We start from the raw sequence: 15,000 nt of genomic DNA, 5'->3' as shown, positions 1-15,000 counted from the left end.
ACGCTCATCACATTACGCACATTATTCAACGCTCATCACATTATTCAACGCTCATCACATTACGCACATTATTCAACGCTCATCACATTACGCACATTATTCAACGCTCATCACATTATTCAACGCTCATCACATTATTCAACGCTCATCACATTACGCACATTATTGAACGCTCATCACATTACGCACATTATTCAAAGCTCATCACATTACGCACATTATTCAAAGCTCATTGCCTTATTCAACGTTAATCACTTTACGCACATTATTCAACGTTAATCACATTACGCCCATTATTCAACGTTAATCACATTACGCACATTATTCAACGTTCATCACATTACGCACATTATTCAACGCTCATCACATTACGCACATTATTCAACGCTCATCACATTACGCACATTATTGAACGCTCATCATATTATACACATTATTGAATGCTCATCACATTACGCACATTATTGAACGCTCATCACATTACGCACATTATTCAACGTTAATCACTTTACGCACATTATTCAACGTTAATCACTTTACGCACATTATTCAACGTTAATCACATTACGCACATTATTCAACGTTCATCACATTACGCACATTATTCAACGCTCATCACATTACGCACATTATTGAACGCTCATCACATTACACACATTATTCAAAGCTCATTGCATTATTCAACGTTAATCACTTTACGCACATTATTCAACGCTCATCACATTACGCACATTATTCAACGCTCATCACATTACACACATTATTGAACGCTCATCACATTACGCACATTATTCAACGTTAATCACTTTACGCACATTATTCAACGTTCATCACATTACGCACATTATTCAACGCTCATCACATTACACACATTATTCAACGCTCATCACATTACGCACATTATTGAACGCTCATCACATTACACACATTATTCAAAGCACATCACATTATTCAACGCTCATCACATTATTCAACGCTCATCACATTATTCAACGCTCATCACATTACGCACATTATTGAACGCTCATCACATTACGCACATTATTGAACGCTCATCACATTACGTACATTATTCAAAGCTCATCACATTACGCACATTATTCAAAGCTCATTGCATTATTCAACGTTAATCACTTTACGCACATTATTCAACGTTAATCACTTTACGCACATTATTCAACGTTCATCACTTTACGCACATTATTCAACGCTCATTACATTACACACATTATTCAACGCTCATCACATTACGCACATTATTGAACGCTCATCACATTACACATTATTTAAAGCTCATTGCATTATTCAACTTTAATCACTTTCCGCACATTATTCAACGCTCATCACATTACGCACATTATTCAACGCTCATCACATTACGCACATTATTGAACGCTCATCACATTACGCACATTATTCAACGTTAATCACTTTACGCACATTATTCAACGTTCATCACATTACGCACATTATTCAACGCTCATTACATTACACACATTATTCAACGCTCATCACATTACGCACATTATTGAACGCTCATCACATAAGCACATTATTGAACGCTCATCACATTATTCAACGCTCATCACATTACGCACATTATTGAACGCTCATCACATTCTTCAACGCTCATCACATTATTCAACGCTCATCACATTACGCACATTATTGAACGCTCATCACATTATTCAACGCTCATCACATTACACACATTATTGAACGCTCATCACATTACGCACATTATTGAACGCTCATCACATTACGCACATTATTCAAAGCTCATCACATTACGCACATTATTCAAAGCTCATTGCATTATTCAACGTTAATCACTTTACGCACATTATTCAACGTTAATCACTTTACGCACATTATTCAACGCTCATTACATTACACACATTATTCAACGCTCATCACATTACGCACATTGTTGAACGCTCATCACATTACGCACATTATTCAACGCTCATCACATTACACACATTATTCAACGCTCATCACATTACGCACATTATTGAACGCTCATCACATTACACACATTATTCAAAGCTCATTGCATTATTCAACTTTAATCACTTTACGCACATTATTCAATGCTCATCACATTACGCACATTATTCAACGCTCATCACATTACGCACATTATTGAACGCTCATCACATTACACACATTATTCAACGTTAATCACTTTACGCACATTATTCAACGTTAATCACTTTACGCACATTATTCAACGTTAATCACATTACGCACATTATTCAACGTTCATCACATTACGCACATTATTCAACGCTCATCACATTACACACATTATTGAACGCTCATCACATTACGCACATTATTCAAAGCTCATTGCATTATTCAACGTTAATCACTTTACACACATTATTCAACGCACATCACATTACACACATTATTCAACGCTCATCACATTACGCACATTATTGAACGCTCATCACATTACGCACATTATTCAACGCTCATCACATTATTCAACGCTCATCACATTATTCAACGCTCATCACATTATTCAACGCTCATCACATTATTCAACGCTCATCACATTATTCAACGCTCATCACATTACACACATTATTCAACGCTCATCACATTACGCACATTATTCAACGCTCATCACATTACACACATTATTCAACGCTCATCACATTACGCACATTATTCAACGCTCATCACATTATTCAACGCTCATCACATTATTCAACGCTCATCACATTATTCAACGCTCATCACATTATTCAACGCTCATCACATTACGCACATTATTCAACGCTCATCACATTACACACATTATTCAACGCTCATCACATTACACACATTATTCAACGCTCATCACATTACGCACATTATTCAACGCTCATCACATTATTCAACGCTCATCACATTATTCAACGCTCATCACATTATTCAACGCTCATCACATTATTCAACGCTCATCACATTATTCAAAGCTCATCACATTATTCAACGCTCATCACATTATTCAACGCTCATCACATTACGCACATTATTGAACGCTCATCACATTACACACATTATTCAAAGCACATCACATTATTCAACGCTCATCACATTATTCAACGCTCATCACATTATTCAACGCTCATCACATTACGCACATTATTGAACGCTCATCACATTACGCACATTATTGAACGCTCATCACATTACGCACATTATTCAAAGCTCATCACATTACGCACATTATTCAAAGCTCATTGCATTATTCAACGTTAATCACTTTACGCACATTATTCAACGTTAATCACTTTACGCACATTATTCAACGTTCATCACTTTACGCACATTATTCAACGCTCATTACATTACACACATTATTCAACGCTCATCACATTACGCACATTATTGAACGCTCATCACATTACACACATTATTTAAAGCTCATTGCATTATTCAACTTTAATCACTTTCCGCACATTATTCAACGCTCATCACATTACGCACATTATTCAACGCTCATCACATTACGCACATTATTGAACGCTCATCACATTACGCACATTATTCAACGTTAATCACTTTACGCACATTATTCAACGTTCATCACATTACGCACATTATTCAACGCTCATTACATTACACACATTATTCAACGCTCATCACATTACGCACATTATTGAACGCTCATCACATAAGCACATTATTGAACGCTCATCACATTATTCAACGCTCATCACATTACGCACATTATTGAACGCTCATCACATTCTTCAACGCTCATCACATTATTCAACGCTCATCACATTACGCACATTATTGAACGCTCATCACATTATTCAACGCTCATCACATTACACACATTATTGAACGCTCATCACATTACGCACATTATTGAACGCTCATCACATTACGCACATTATTCAAAGCTCATCACATTACGCACATTATTCAAAGCTCATTGCATTATTCAACGTTAATCACTTTACGCACATTATTCAACGTTAATCACTTTACGCACATTATTCAACGCTCATTACATTACACACATTATTCAACGCTCATCACATTACGCACATTGTTGAACGCTCATCACATTACGCACATTATTCAAAGCTCATTGCATTATTCAACTTTAATCACTTTACGCACATTATTCAATGCTCATCACATTACGCACATTATTCAACGCTCATCACATTACGCACATTATTGAACGCTCATCACATTACACACATTATTCAACGTTAATCACTTTACGCACATTATTCAACGTTAATCACTTTACGCACATTATTCAACGTTAATCACATTACGCACATTATTCAACGTTCATCACATTACGCACATTATTCAACGCTCATCACATTACACACATTATTGAACGCTCATCACATTACGCACATTATTCAAAGCTCATTGCATTATTCAACGTTAATCACTTTACACACATTATTCAACGCACATCACATTACACACATTATTCAACGCTCATCACATTACGCACATTATTCAACGCTCATCACATTATTCAACGCTCATCACATTATTCAACGCTCATCACATTATTCAACGCTCATCACATTATTCAACGCTCATCACATTATTCAACGCTCATCACATTACACACATTATTCAACGCTCATCACATTACGCACATTATTCAACGCTCATCACATTACACACATTATTCAACGCTCATCACATTACGCACATTATTCAACGCTCATCACATTATTCAACGCTCATCACATTATTCAACGCTCATCACATTATTCAACGCTCATCACATTATTCAACGCTCATCACATTACGCACATTATTCAACGCTCATCACATTACACACATTATTCAACGCTCATCACATTACACACATTATTCAACGCTCATCACATTACGCACATTATTCAACGCTCATCACATTATTCAACGCTCATCACATTATTCAACGCTCATCACATTATTCAACGCTCATCACATTATTCAACGCTCATCACATTATTCAACGCTCATCACATTATTCAAAGCTCATTGCATTATGCACATTATTCAACGCTCATCACATTATTCAACGCTCATCACATTATTCAACGCTCATCACATTATTCAACGCTCATCACATTATTCAACGCTCATCACATTATTCAAAGCTCATCACATTATTCAACGCTCATCACATTATTCAACGCTCATCACATTATTCAACGCTCATCACATTATTCAAAGCTCATTGCATTATGCACATTATTCAACGCTCATCACATTATTCAACGCTGATCACATTATTCAAAGCTCATTGCATTATGCACATTTTTCAACGCTCAACACATTATTCATTATCCGTAGCTTATGCCTGCCCATACCATAACCCCACCGCCACCATGGGGCACTCTGTTCACAACGTTGACATCAGCTGAACCACTCGCCCACAAGACGCCATACACATGGTCTTCGATTGTGAAGCTGGTCGGACGTACTGCCAAATTCTCTAAAACGACGTTGGAGGCGCCTTATCGTAGAGAAATGAACATTACATTCTCTGGCAACAACTCTGGTGGAAATTCATGCAGTCAGCATGCCAATTTCCCGCTCCCTCAAAACTTGAGACATGTGTGGCATTGTGTTGTGTGACAAATCTGCACATTTTAGAGTGGCCTTTTATTGTTCCCAGGACAATGTGCACCTGTGTAATGATAAAAATATATATATATATTATTATTTCACCTTTATTTAACCAGGTAGGTCAGTTGAGAACAAGTTCATTTTTCACTTTGGATGAATCGCGTGCCCATAGTGAACTGCCTCCTACTCTGTCCCAGATGCTAATATATGCATATTATTATTACTATTGGATAGAAAACACTCTGAAGTTTCTAAAACTGTTTGAATTATGTCTGTATAACAGAACTCATATGGCAGGCAAACTTCCAAACAGGAAGTGGAAATTCTGGGGCTGGTTGATGTTAAAACTCATCGTCTATTCACATCCCAGTAAGATATGGATCTGTTCGCACTTCCTACGCCTTCCACTAGATGTCGACAGTCAGTAGAATGTGGAATAAAGCCTCTAGTGTGATGTGGGACCGGATGGCAGCTATTTGAGTCAGTGGTCTGGCAGAATGCTAGTTCCTGGTCATGCGCGCTAGTCATGATATGGCCATGTGTTCCATTACTCTGTAGACAAAAACGAATGCTCCAGTTGGAACGTTATTGGATATATATGATAACAACATCCTGAAGATTGATTCTCTACTTAATTTGACCAGTTTATTCGACCTGGAATATAACTTTCTGAAGTTTTCGTCCGAGTTCGCCTGGACCAGCGCCAGCGTTTGGACATGTGAACTAAACGTGCCAGCAAAAGTAGCTAATTGGACACTAGTAATGGACATTATCGAACCAAACAACGATTTATTGTGGAACTAGGATTCCTGGCACTGCATTCTGATTAAGATCATCAAAGGTAAGGGAATATTTATGATGTCATTTCGTATTTCTGTTGACTCCAACATGGCGGAGAAATGTTGTGTATTTCTGAGCGCCGTCTCAGATTATTGCATGGTATGCTTTTTCCTAAAGTTTTTTTAAAATCTGACACAGCGGTTGCATTAAGAACAAGTGTATCTTTAATTATATGTAAAACATGTATCTTTCATCAAAGTTTATGATTGTCACGCCCTGGCCTTAGTTATCTTTGTTTTCTTTATTATTTTAGTTAGGTCAGGGTGTGACATGGAGGATGTTTGTGTTTTTTGTCTAGTCTAGGGTGTGTGTATTGTCTAGGGGGTTTTGGTAGAGTTCATGGGGTTGTGTTCAGTGTAGGTGTTTAGGTAAGTCTATGGTTGCCTGGATTGGTTCTCAATTAGAGACAGCTGTCTATCGTTGTCTCTGATTGAGAGTCATATTCAGGCAGCCATAGGCATTAGGTAGGTTGTGGGTAATTGTCTATGTTTGACGTTAGTAGCGTGTGTCTGCACTTTCGTTTGTTAGCGTCACGGTCGTTTGTTGTTTTGTCTAGTTTGTATTAGTGTTCGTGTTCGTTTCATCTTCAAATAAATAGAAGATGTATTTATATCACGCTGCGCCTTGGTCCTCTCTTTCACCTAAAGACGATCGTGACAATGATGAGTATTTCTGTTATTTGACGTGGCTCTCTGTAATTACTCCGGATATTTTGGAGGCATTTCTGAACATGGCGCCAATGTAAACCGAGATTTGTGGATATAAATATGCACATTATCGAACAAAACATGAATGTATTGTGTAACATGATGTCCTATGAGTGTCATTTGATGAAGATTATCAAAGGTTAGTGATTCATTTTATCTCTATTTCTGATTTTGTGACTCTATCTTTGGCTGGGGAAAATGGCTGTTTGTTTTTTGGATTTGGTGGTGATCTAACATACATATATGTTGTGTTTTCGCTGTAAAACATTAAAAAAATCGGACACGATGGGTAGATTAACAAAATGTTTATCTTTCATTTGCTGTATTGGACTTGTTAATGTGTGAAAGTTACATATTTCTAAAAAATATTTTAGAATTTCGCGCGCTGCCTTTTCAGCGGAATGTTGTGGGTGTCTGGGCTAGAAAGTTTAAACACTGGTGTGATAGATGTGCAGAAGATGAATGTGCAAGTAGAAATACCGAGATACCGCTATTTACAGATGGGTTATGTACAGGTGCAGTGATCTGTGAGCTGCTCTGACAGCTGGTGCTTAAAGTTAGAGAGGGAGATATGAGGCTTCAGTGATTTTTGCAATTCGTTCCAGTCATTGGCAGCTTAGAACTGGAAGGAAAGGGGAATTGGCTTTGGGGAGGACCAGTGAAATATACCTGATGGAGCGCGTGCCACGGGTGGGTGCTGCTATGGTGACCAGTGAGCTGAGATAAGGCGGAGCTTTACCTAGCAAAGACTTATAGATGACCTGGAGCCAGTGGGTTTGGTGACGAATATGAAGCGAGGGCCAGCCAACGAGAGCATACAGGTTGCAGTGGTGGGTAGTATATGGGGCTTTGGTGACAAAACGAATGGCACTGTGATAGACTGCATCCAATTTGCTGAGTGTTGGAGGCTATTTTGTAAATGACATCGCTGAAGTCAAGGATCAGCAGGATAGTCAGTTTTACGAGGGTATGTTAGGCAGCATGAGTGAAGGATGCTTTGTTGCGAAGTAGGAAGCCGATTCTAGATTACATTTTGGATTGGAGATGCTTAATGTGAGCCTGGAAGAAGAGTTTACAGTCTAACCAGACACCTAGGTATTTGTAGTTGTCTACATATTCTAAGTCAGAACCGTCCAGAGTAGTGATGCTGGATGGGCAGGCAGGTGCGGGCAGCGATCAGTTGAAGAGCATGCATTTAGTTTTACTTGCATTTAAGAGCAGTTGGAGGCCACGGAAGGAGAGTTGTATGGCATTGAAGCTCGTCTGGAGGTTAGTTAACACAGTGTCCAAAGAAGGGCCAGAAGTATACAGAATGGTGTCGTCTGCACAGAGGTGGATCAGAGAATCAACAGCGAAAAGAGTCGGCCTGAGAATTGAGCCCTGTGGCACCCCCATAGAGACTGCCAAAGGTCCGGACAACAGGCCCTCCGATTTGACACACTGTCTGAGAAGTAGTTGGTGAACCAGGCGAGGCAGTCATTTGAGAAACCAAGGCTGTTGAGTCTGCCAATAAGAATGTGGTGATTGACAGAGTCGAAAGCCTTGGCCAGGTCGACGAATAAAGCTGCACAGTATTGTCTCTTATCGATGGCGGTTATGATATTGTTTAGGACCTTGAGCGTGGCTGAGTTGCACCCATGACCAGCTCTGAAACCGGATTGCATACTGGAGAAGGTACGGTGGGATTCGAAATGGTTGGTAATCTGTTTGTTGACTTGGCTTTCGAAGACCTCAGAAAGGCAGGGTAGGATAGATATAGGTCTGCAGCAGTTTGGGTCTAGAGTGTCTCCCCCTTTGAAGAGGGAGATGACCGCAGCTGCTTTGCATTCTTTGGGGATCTCAGGCGATACGAAAGATAGGTTGAACAGGATAGTAATAGGGGTTCCAGATTGTCTAGCCCGGCTGATTTGTAGGGGTCCAGATTTTGCAGCTCTTTCAGAACATCAGCTATCTGGATTTGGGTTAAGGAGAAATGGGGGAGGCTTGGGCAAGTTGCTGTGGGGGGTGCAGGGCTGTTGACCGGGGTAGGGGTATACAGGTGGAAAGTATGGCCTGCCGTAGAAAAATGCTTATTGAAATTCTCAATTACCGTGGCTTTATCGGTGGTGACAATGTTTCCTAGCCTCAGTGCAGTGGGCAGCTGGGAGGAGGTGCTCTTATTCTCCATGGACTTTACAGTGTCCCAGAACTTTTGGGAGTTTGTGCTACAGGATGCAAATCTCTTTTTGAAAAAGCTAACCTTTGCTTTCCTAACTGCCTGTGTATATTGGTTCCTAACTTCCCTGAAAAGTTGCATATCGCGGGGGCTATTCGATGCTAATGCAGTACGCCACAGGATGTCTTTATGCTGGTCAAGGGCAGTCAGGTCTGGAGTGAACCAAGGGCTATATCTGTTCCTGGTTCAAAATGTTTTGAATGGGGCATGCTTATTTAAGATGGTGAGGAAAGCACTTTTAAAGAATAACCAGGCATCCTCTACTGACGGGATGATATCCTTCCAGGATACCCGGGCCAGGTCGATTAGGAAGGCTGCTCGCTGAAGTGTTTTAGGGAGCCTTTGACCGTGATGAGGGGTGGCTGTTTGACTGCAGATCCATTAAGGACGCAGGCAATGAGGCAGTGATAGCTGAGATCCTGGTTGAAGACAGCAGAGGTGTAATTGGAGGGCAGGTTGGTTAGGATGATATCTTTGAGGGTGCAGTGTTTACGGATTTGGGGTTTTACCTGGTAGGTTCATTGATAATTTGTGTGAGATTGAGGGCATCTAGCTTAGATTGTAGGACGGCCGGGGTGTTAAGCATGTCCCAGTTTAGGTTACCTACCAGTACGAGCTCTGAAGATAGATGGGGGGCAATTCACATATGGTGTCCAAGGCACAGCCGGGGGCAGAAGGTGGTCTAAAGCAAGCGGCAACGGTGAGAGACTTGTTTCTCCGTGCTTCTACACCTGCATTGCTTGCTATTTGGGGTTTTAGGCTGGGTTTCTGTACAGCACTTTGAGATATCAGCTGATGTAAGAAGGGCTATATAAATACATTTGATTTGATTTGATTTATGGAAAGGTGGATTTTTAAAAGTAGAAGCTCAAATTGTTTGGGCACAGACCTGGATAGCATGACAGAACTCTGCAGTAGATTGCAACTCCGCCCCCTTTGGCAGTTCTATCTTGTCGGAAAATGTTATAGTTAGGGATGGAAATTTCAGGGGTTTTGGTGGCCTTCCTAAGCCAGGATTCAGACACGGCTAGGACATCCGGGTTGGCAGAGTGTGCTAAAGCAGTGAATAAAACAAACTTAGGGAGGAGGCTTCTAATGTTAACATGCATGAAACCAAGGCTTTTACGATTACAGAAGTCAACAAATAGAGCGCCTGGGGAATGGGAGTGGAGCTAGGCACTGCAGGGCCTGGATTAGCCTCTACATCACCAGAGGAACAGAGGAGGAGTAGGATAAGGCTACGGCTAAAGGCTATAAGAACTGGTCGTCTAGTACGTTCGGAACAGAGAGTAAAAGGAGCAGGTTTCTGGGAGCGGACGAATAGATTCAAGGCATAATGTACAGACAAGGGTATGGTAGGATGTGAATACAGTGGAGGTAAACCTAGGCATTGAGTGACGATGAGAGAAGTATTGTCTCTAGAGACACCATTTAAACCAGGTGAGGTCACTGCATGTGTCACTACAGTGAAATAAGACAATAATCACTAACCAAAACAGCAATGGACAAAGCATATTGACATTAGGGAGAGGCATGCGTAGCCGAGTGAGCATGTTGTTTAACCTCTTGAGAATATAGGGGGTGCTGTTTCGACTTAGTGAAAATTGGTCTCCAAATTAAACTGCCTCGTACTCAATTCTTGCTCGTACAATATGCATATTATTATTACTATTGGATAGAAAACAATCTCTAGTTTCTAAAACCGTTTGAATTATGTCTGTGGGTGAACCAGAACTCTTTCTGCAGCGAAATCCATGACAGGAACTGCGAAGGTCTGAAAATTAGGCTCTGTTCTCAGATCAGTTTAAAGCTCTGTATGTATCCTATGGGTCGACATGAACTGCACCCGCCTTCCCCTGGATGTCAGTAACCAATGAGAAGTGGAATGGAGTGTCTACGTAGTTCTCAGAGTTTATAAAAGGCCAAGGAACGAGGGGAGCTCTCTTTTCGACGTTCGTCATTGCGCAAAGCAGGACCTCAGGATGGCATTTTGAAACGCTCAGTTATCGACCTTAGATATATCCGTCTGTAATTTAATTCGATATAGGTGTTAGAAACATCATAACGAAGTTATTTTAAACCGAGTTATATCAGTTTATGCGAGTATATTGCTATTTTCGGAATTTCCTTAGTATTGCGTTTGGAGGATTTGGGCATGCTGTGGCCACATAGCTATTCTTAGCTGCTAATTCCGAAGTTGAAGACGACGTTTTACAACCAAGCAACGATTCTTTTGGACAAGGGACCACTTGCACAAGATTCTGATGGAAGCTCGTCCAAAAGTAAGAGCTATTTATGATGTTATTCCGTATTTATGTGGAAAAATGTAAACGGATTTGTCCGCCATTATTGCGGCACTAGTCTGGCTGTAACGCACACTGTATGTCTAGTAACGTTAATTTTAAAAATCTAACTCAGCGGTTGCATTAATAACTAATGCATCTTTCATTTGATGTCCAACCTGTATTTTTTAGTCAAGTTTACGATTATTTATTGATTAGATTAGGTGCCTTTCCAAGATGGCGCCGGCCAGAATGCATGACCTGTTGCCACTGATCACATTGTATAACCACGATTTGTGCTGCTAAATATGCACATTTTCGAACAAAACCTATATGGATTGTGTAATATGATGTTACAGGACTGTCATCTGAAGAATTCTGAGAAGGTTAGTGAAAAATTAATTTATTTTGGTGGTGAATACGTTATCGCTGTGTTTGGCTGGAATCAATGCTGTTGTCTGGTTTGCTATTGTGGTAAGCTAATATAACGATATATTGTGTTTTCGCTGTAAAACACTTAGAAAATCTGAAATATTGTCTTGATTCACAAGATCTGTGTCTTTCAATTGCTGTACGCTGTGTATTTTTAAGAAATGTTTTATGATGAGTAATTAGCTAATACACGATGGTCTCTGTAGTTATTCTAGTCATTTTAGTGAGAGTTGTGATGGGGGCTGCAATTGTAAACTATGATTTATACCTGAAATATGCACATTTTTCTAACAAAACATATGCTATACAATAAATATGTTATCAGACTGTCATCTGATGAAGTTTTTTCTTGGTTAGTGGCTATTTATATCTTTATTTGGTCGAATTGGTGATAGCTACTGATGGAGTGAAAATATGGTGGAGTAAGAAAAATTGTGTCTTTTGCTAACGTGGTTAGCTAATAGATTTACATATTGTGTCTTCCCTGTAAAACATTTTAAAAATCAGAAATGGTGGCTAGATTCACAAGAAGTGTATCTTTCATCTGGTGTCTTGGACTTGTGATTTAATGATATTTAGATGCTAGTATTTACTTGTGACGCTATGCTAGGCTATGCTAGTCAGCTTTTTTACTGGTGGGGGTGCTCCCGGATCCGGGTTTGGGAGGAACTAGAAGTTAATCAGCTTCTTGATATGCCACCCTTGTCAGGTGGATGGATTATCTTCGCAAAGGAGAAATGCTCACTAACAGGGATGTAAACCAATTTGTGCACAACATTTGAGAGAAATAAGCTTTTTGTCCATATGGAACATTTCTGGGATCTTTTATTTCAGCTCATGAAACATGGGATCAAAACTTTACCTGTTGGGTTTATATTTTTGTTCAGTACAATTTATTTAGAAAACGGATGACGTGCACAGGCAGACAGACAGGCAGGCAGACAGAGCAGCAACTCACCCCAGACATTGAGGTTATAGTTCTTCTCAGTCTTGCCAGCGATATTGGTTGCCTCACAGGTGTATCTGCCGGAGTCCTGCACCTGAGCACTGTCAATCTGCCAATCACATTCACAGAGAGTAAGATACAAGAGGTACGATAGGCCTGTCAACCTGCCAGTCAAAATCAATAATCAATGAGAGGCAGAGAGGTGTGTAGAGAGTAGGGTTAGATATAAATAGATAGAGAGAGATAGAGAGAGAGCGAGAGCGTGAGAAAGAGAGCGACAGAGAGAGCGAGAGAGCGTGAGAGAAAGAGAGGGAAGGATAGAAATCGGACCGTACCTTCAGCACACTCCCATCCTCCGACACGGTCAGTCCTGGCTTCCTGAAGAGCGGGCGGCCATCTTTGCGCCAGGACAGAGTGGGAGGAGGGATCGCGTCACTCTGGCAACGCAGCTCTTCCGAGCGACCCAGCATTACAGTGGCATTCACCTCCTCACCCATGATGTTGGGTGGCACTGTAACACAGAAATACACAGAAGCAGTGTCAGCGACAATAAATAGTTACACTTAAAAGTTTACATGTCAAAATAATTTCACATTGGGAATCCGGTGAACCCATTTTCACCCCTGGAGAAAATGGTCCCAAAAATATACCTCAATAAAGTTGAAGAAATTGACTTGTTGACTCTTACCCACACCTAAGACTGTAAGCACCAAACAATGCCATTCCACAGCTCTGACAATGTATAAGTCTGGTGCCAGTCCTATATGGTACCACTACATCCTGGGCTAGATCAGCTTAACAATGAGCTGCTGTCAGATAAAGTCAGATAACGAACTGAGCCAGGCTGAGTCACTTCAACAGGCTTTCACCATCTGTTAAAGCTTCAGAGGATCTGGTTAGAACAGTTCCTCTCTCTAGAGTTCCAAGACAGTTCTTGAACTTTGGTTGTCACTGTTTGTCAAGAGCTGACTATGTTTCCCACGATGTAGCTGGCACTGGGCTGTTATCGGACCCAGACACTGACCTCATGGAGAGAGAGACAAAGAGAGAAAGAGAGAGAAAGAGAGAGAAAGAGAGAGAAAGAGAGAAAGAGAGAAAAAGAAGGAGAGAGAGAGAGAGAGAAAGAGAGAGAGAACGAAGGAGAGAGAGAGAGAAAGGAGAGAGAGAGAAAGAGAAAGAGAGAAAGCGAGAAATAAAGAGAGTGAGAAAAAGAAAGAAAGAGAGAGAGAGAGAAAGAAAGAGAGAGAAAAAGAGAGAGAGAGAGAGAGAGAGCGTTGGAGAGAGAGTCGGAGAGAGAGTCGGAGAGAGAGAGACAGAGAGAGACAGAGAGAGAGAGAGAGACAGAGGGAGAGATAGAGAGAGGTCTCAGAATGAAAACAAAATAAATGTCTGTTCTCCTCCCTTAAAATGGCCCTGTCTCTGACCTCAACACGGAATCACTCTGTCTAATAATACCTCCATTCTGAGGGGCAATTTCTCTGTAATCCCACTTTGAAGCCAATCAAAAACCTCTGCTTCAGCCTAATCCTAAAATATGTCCTCAATATGATCGATTTCTCAACTACAACGTTTCAAATCTGGACTGACTAAAAGCCAATTTCCTCAAATGTGTATTTCTCTGGACAGACACAACACACGTGTCATGTGAAAGGTTTAGACAGGCTAGCTGGCAGGATTATTTGGCCAGACACAGGAAGTTGTTCTAGAGTGGTAGCAATTACCACAACAAATCTGTCTTCATTTCTCTAGATGCCATCCTTTGATCTTTTTAAAGAAACAGAAGACATATGGGCACAGGCACGCACAAATATCCAAACACACACACCTGGACATACTCAAACACACACACACACACCTGGACATACTCAAACACACACACACACACCTGGACATACTCAAACACACACACACACACACACACTCAAACTCAAACATACTCAAACTCAAACACACACACCTGGACATACTCAAACTCAAACA

At 40.5% G+C, this 15,000-nt stretch overlaps 1 protein-coding gene across 1 annotated transcript in view; it reads right to left on the bottom strand.

The window, feature by feature from the left end:
• The window catches only part of hmcn1 (hemicentin 1), a 214,294-nt gene that overhangs the window by 38,602 nt on the left and 160,692 nt on the right, over window positions 1–15,000 (bottom strand). The window contains exons 40-41 of the mRNA XM_039001765.1: window positions 13,356–13,531; window positions 13,033–13,129 (exon numbers count right to left, since the gene is read on the bottom strand). Coding sequence (XP_038857693.1) covers window positions 13,033–13,129; window positions 13,356–13,531 — 273 coding nt within the window. The remainder of the gene's footprint in view (window positions 1–13,032; window positions 13,130–13,355; window positions 13,532–15,000) is intronic.

The sequence above is a fragment of the Salvelinus namaycush genome, chromosome 10, assembly GCF_016432855.1.
Source record: "Salvelinus namaycush isolate Seneca chromosome 10, SaNama_1.0, whole genome shotgun sequence".
NCBI lineage: Eukaryota > Metazoa > Chordata > Actinopteri > Salmoniformes > Salmonidae > Salvelinus > Salvelinus namaycush.
Note: the sequence above shows the minus strand (reverse complement) of the source record. Positions and strands in the feature narration are given on the sequence as shown.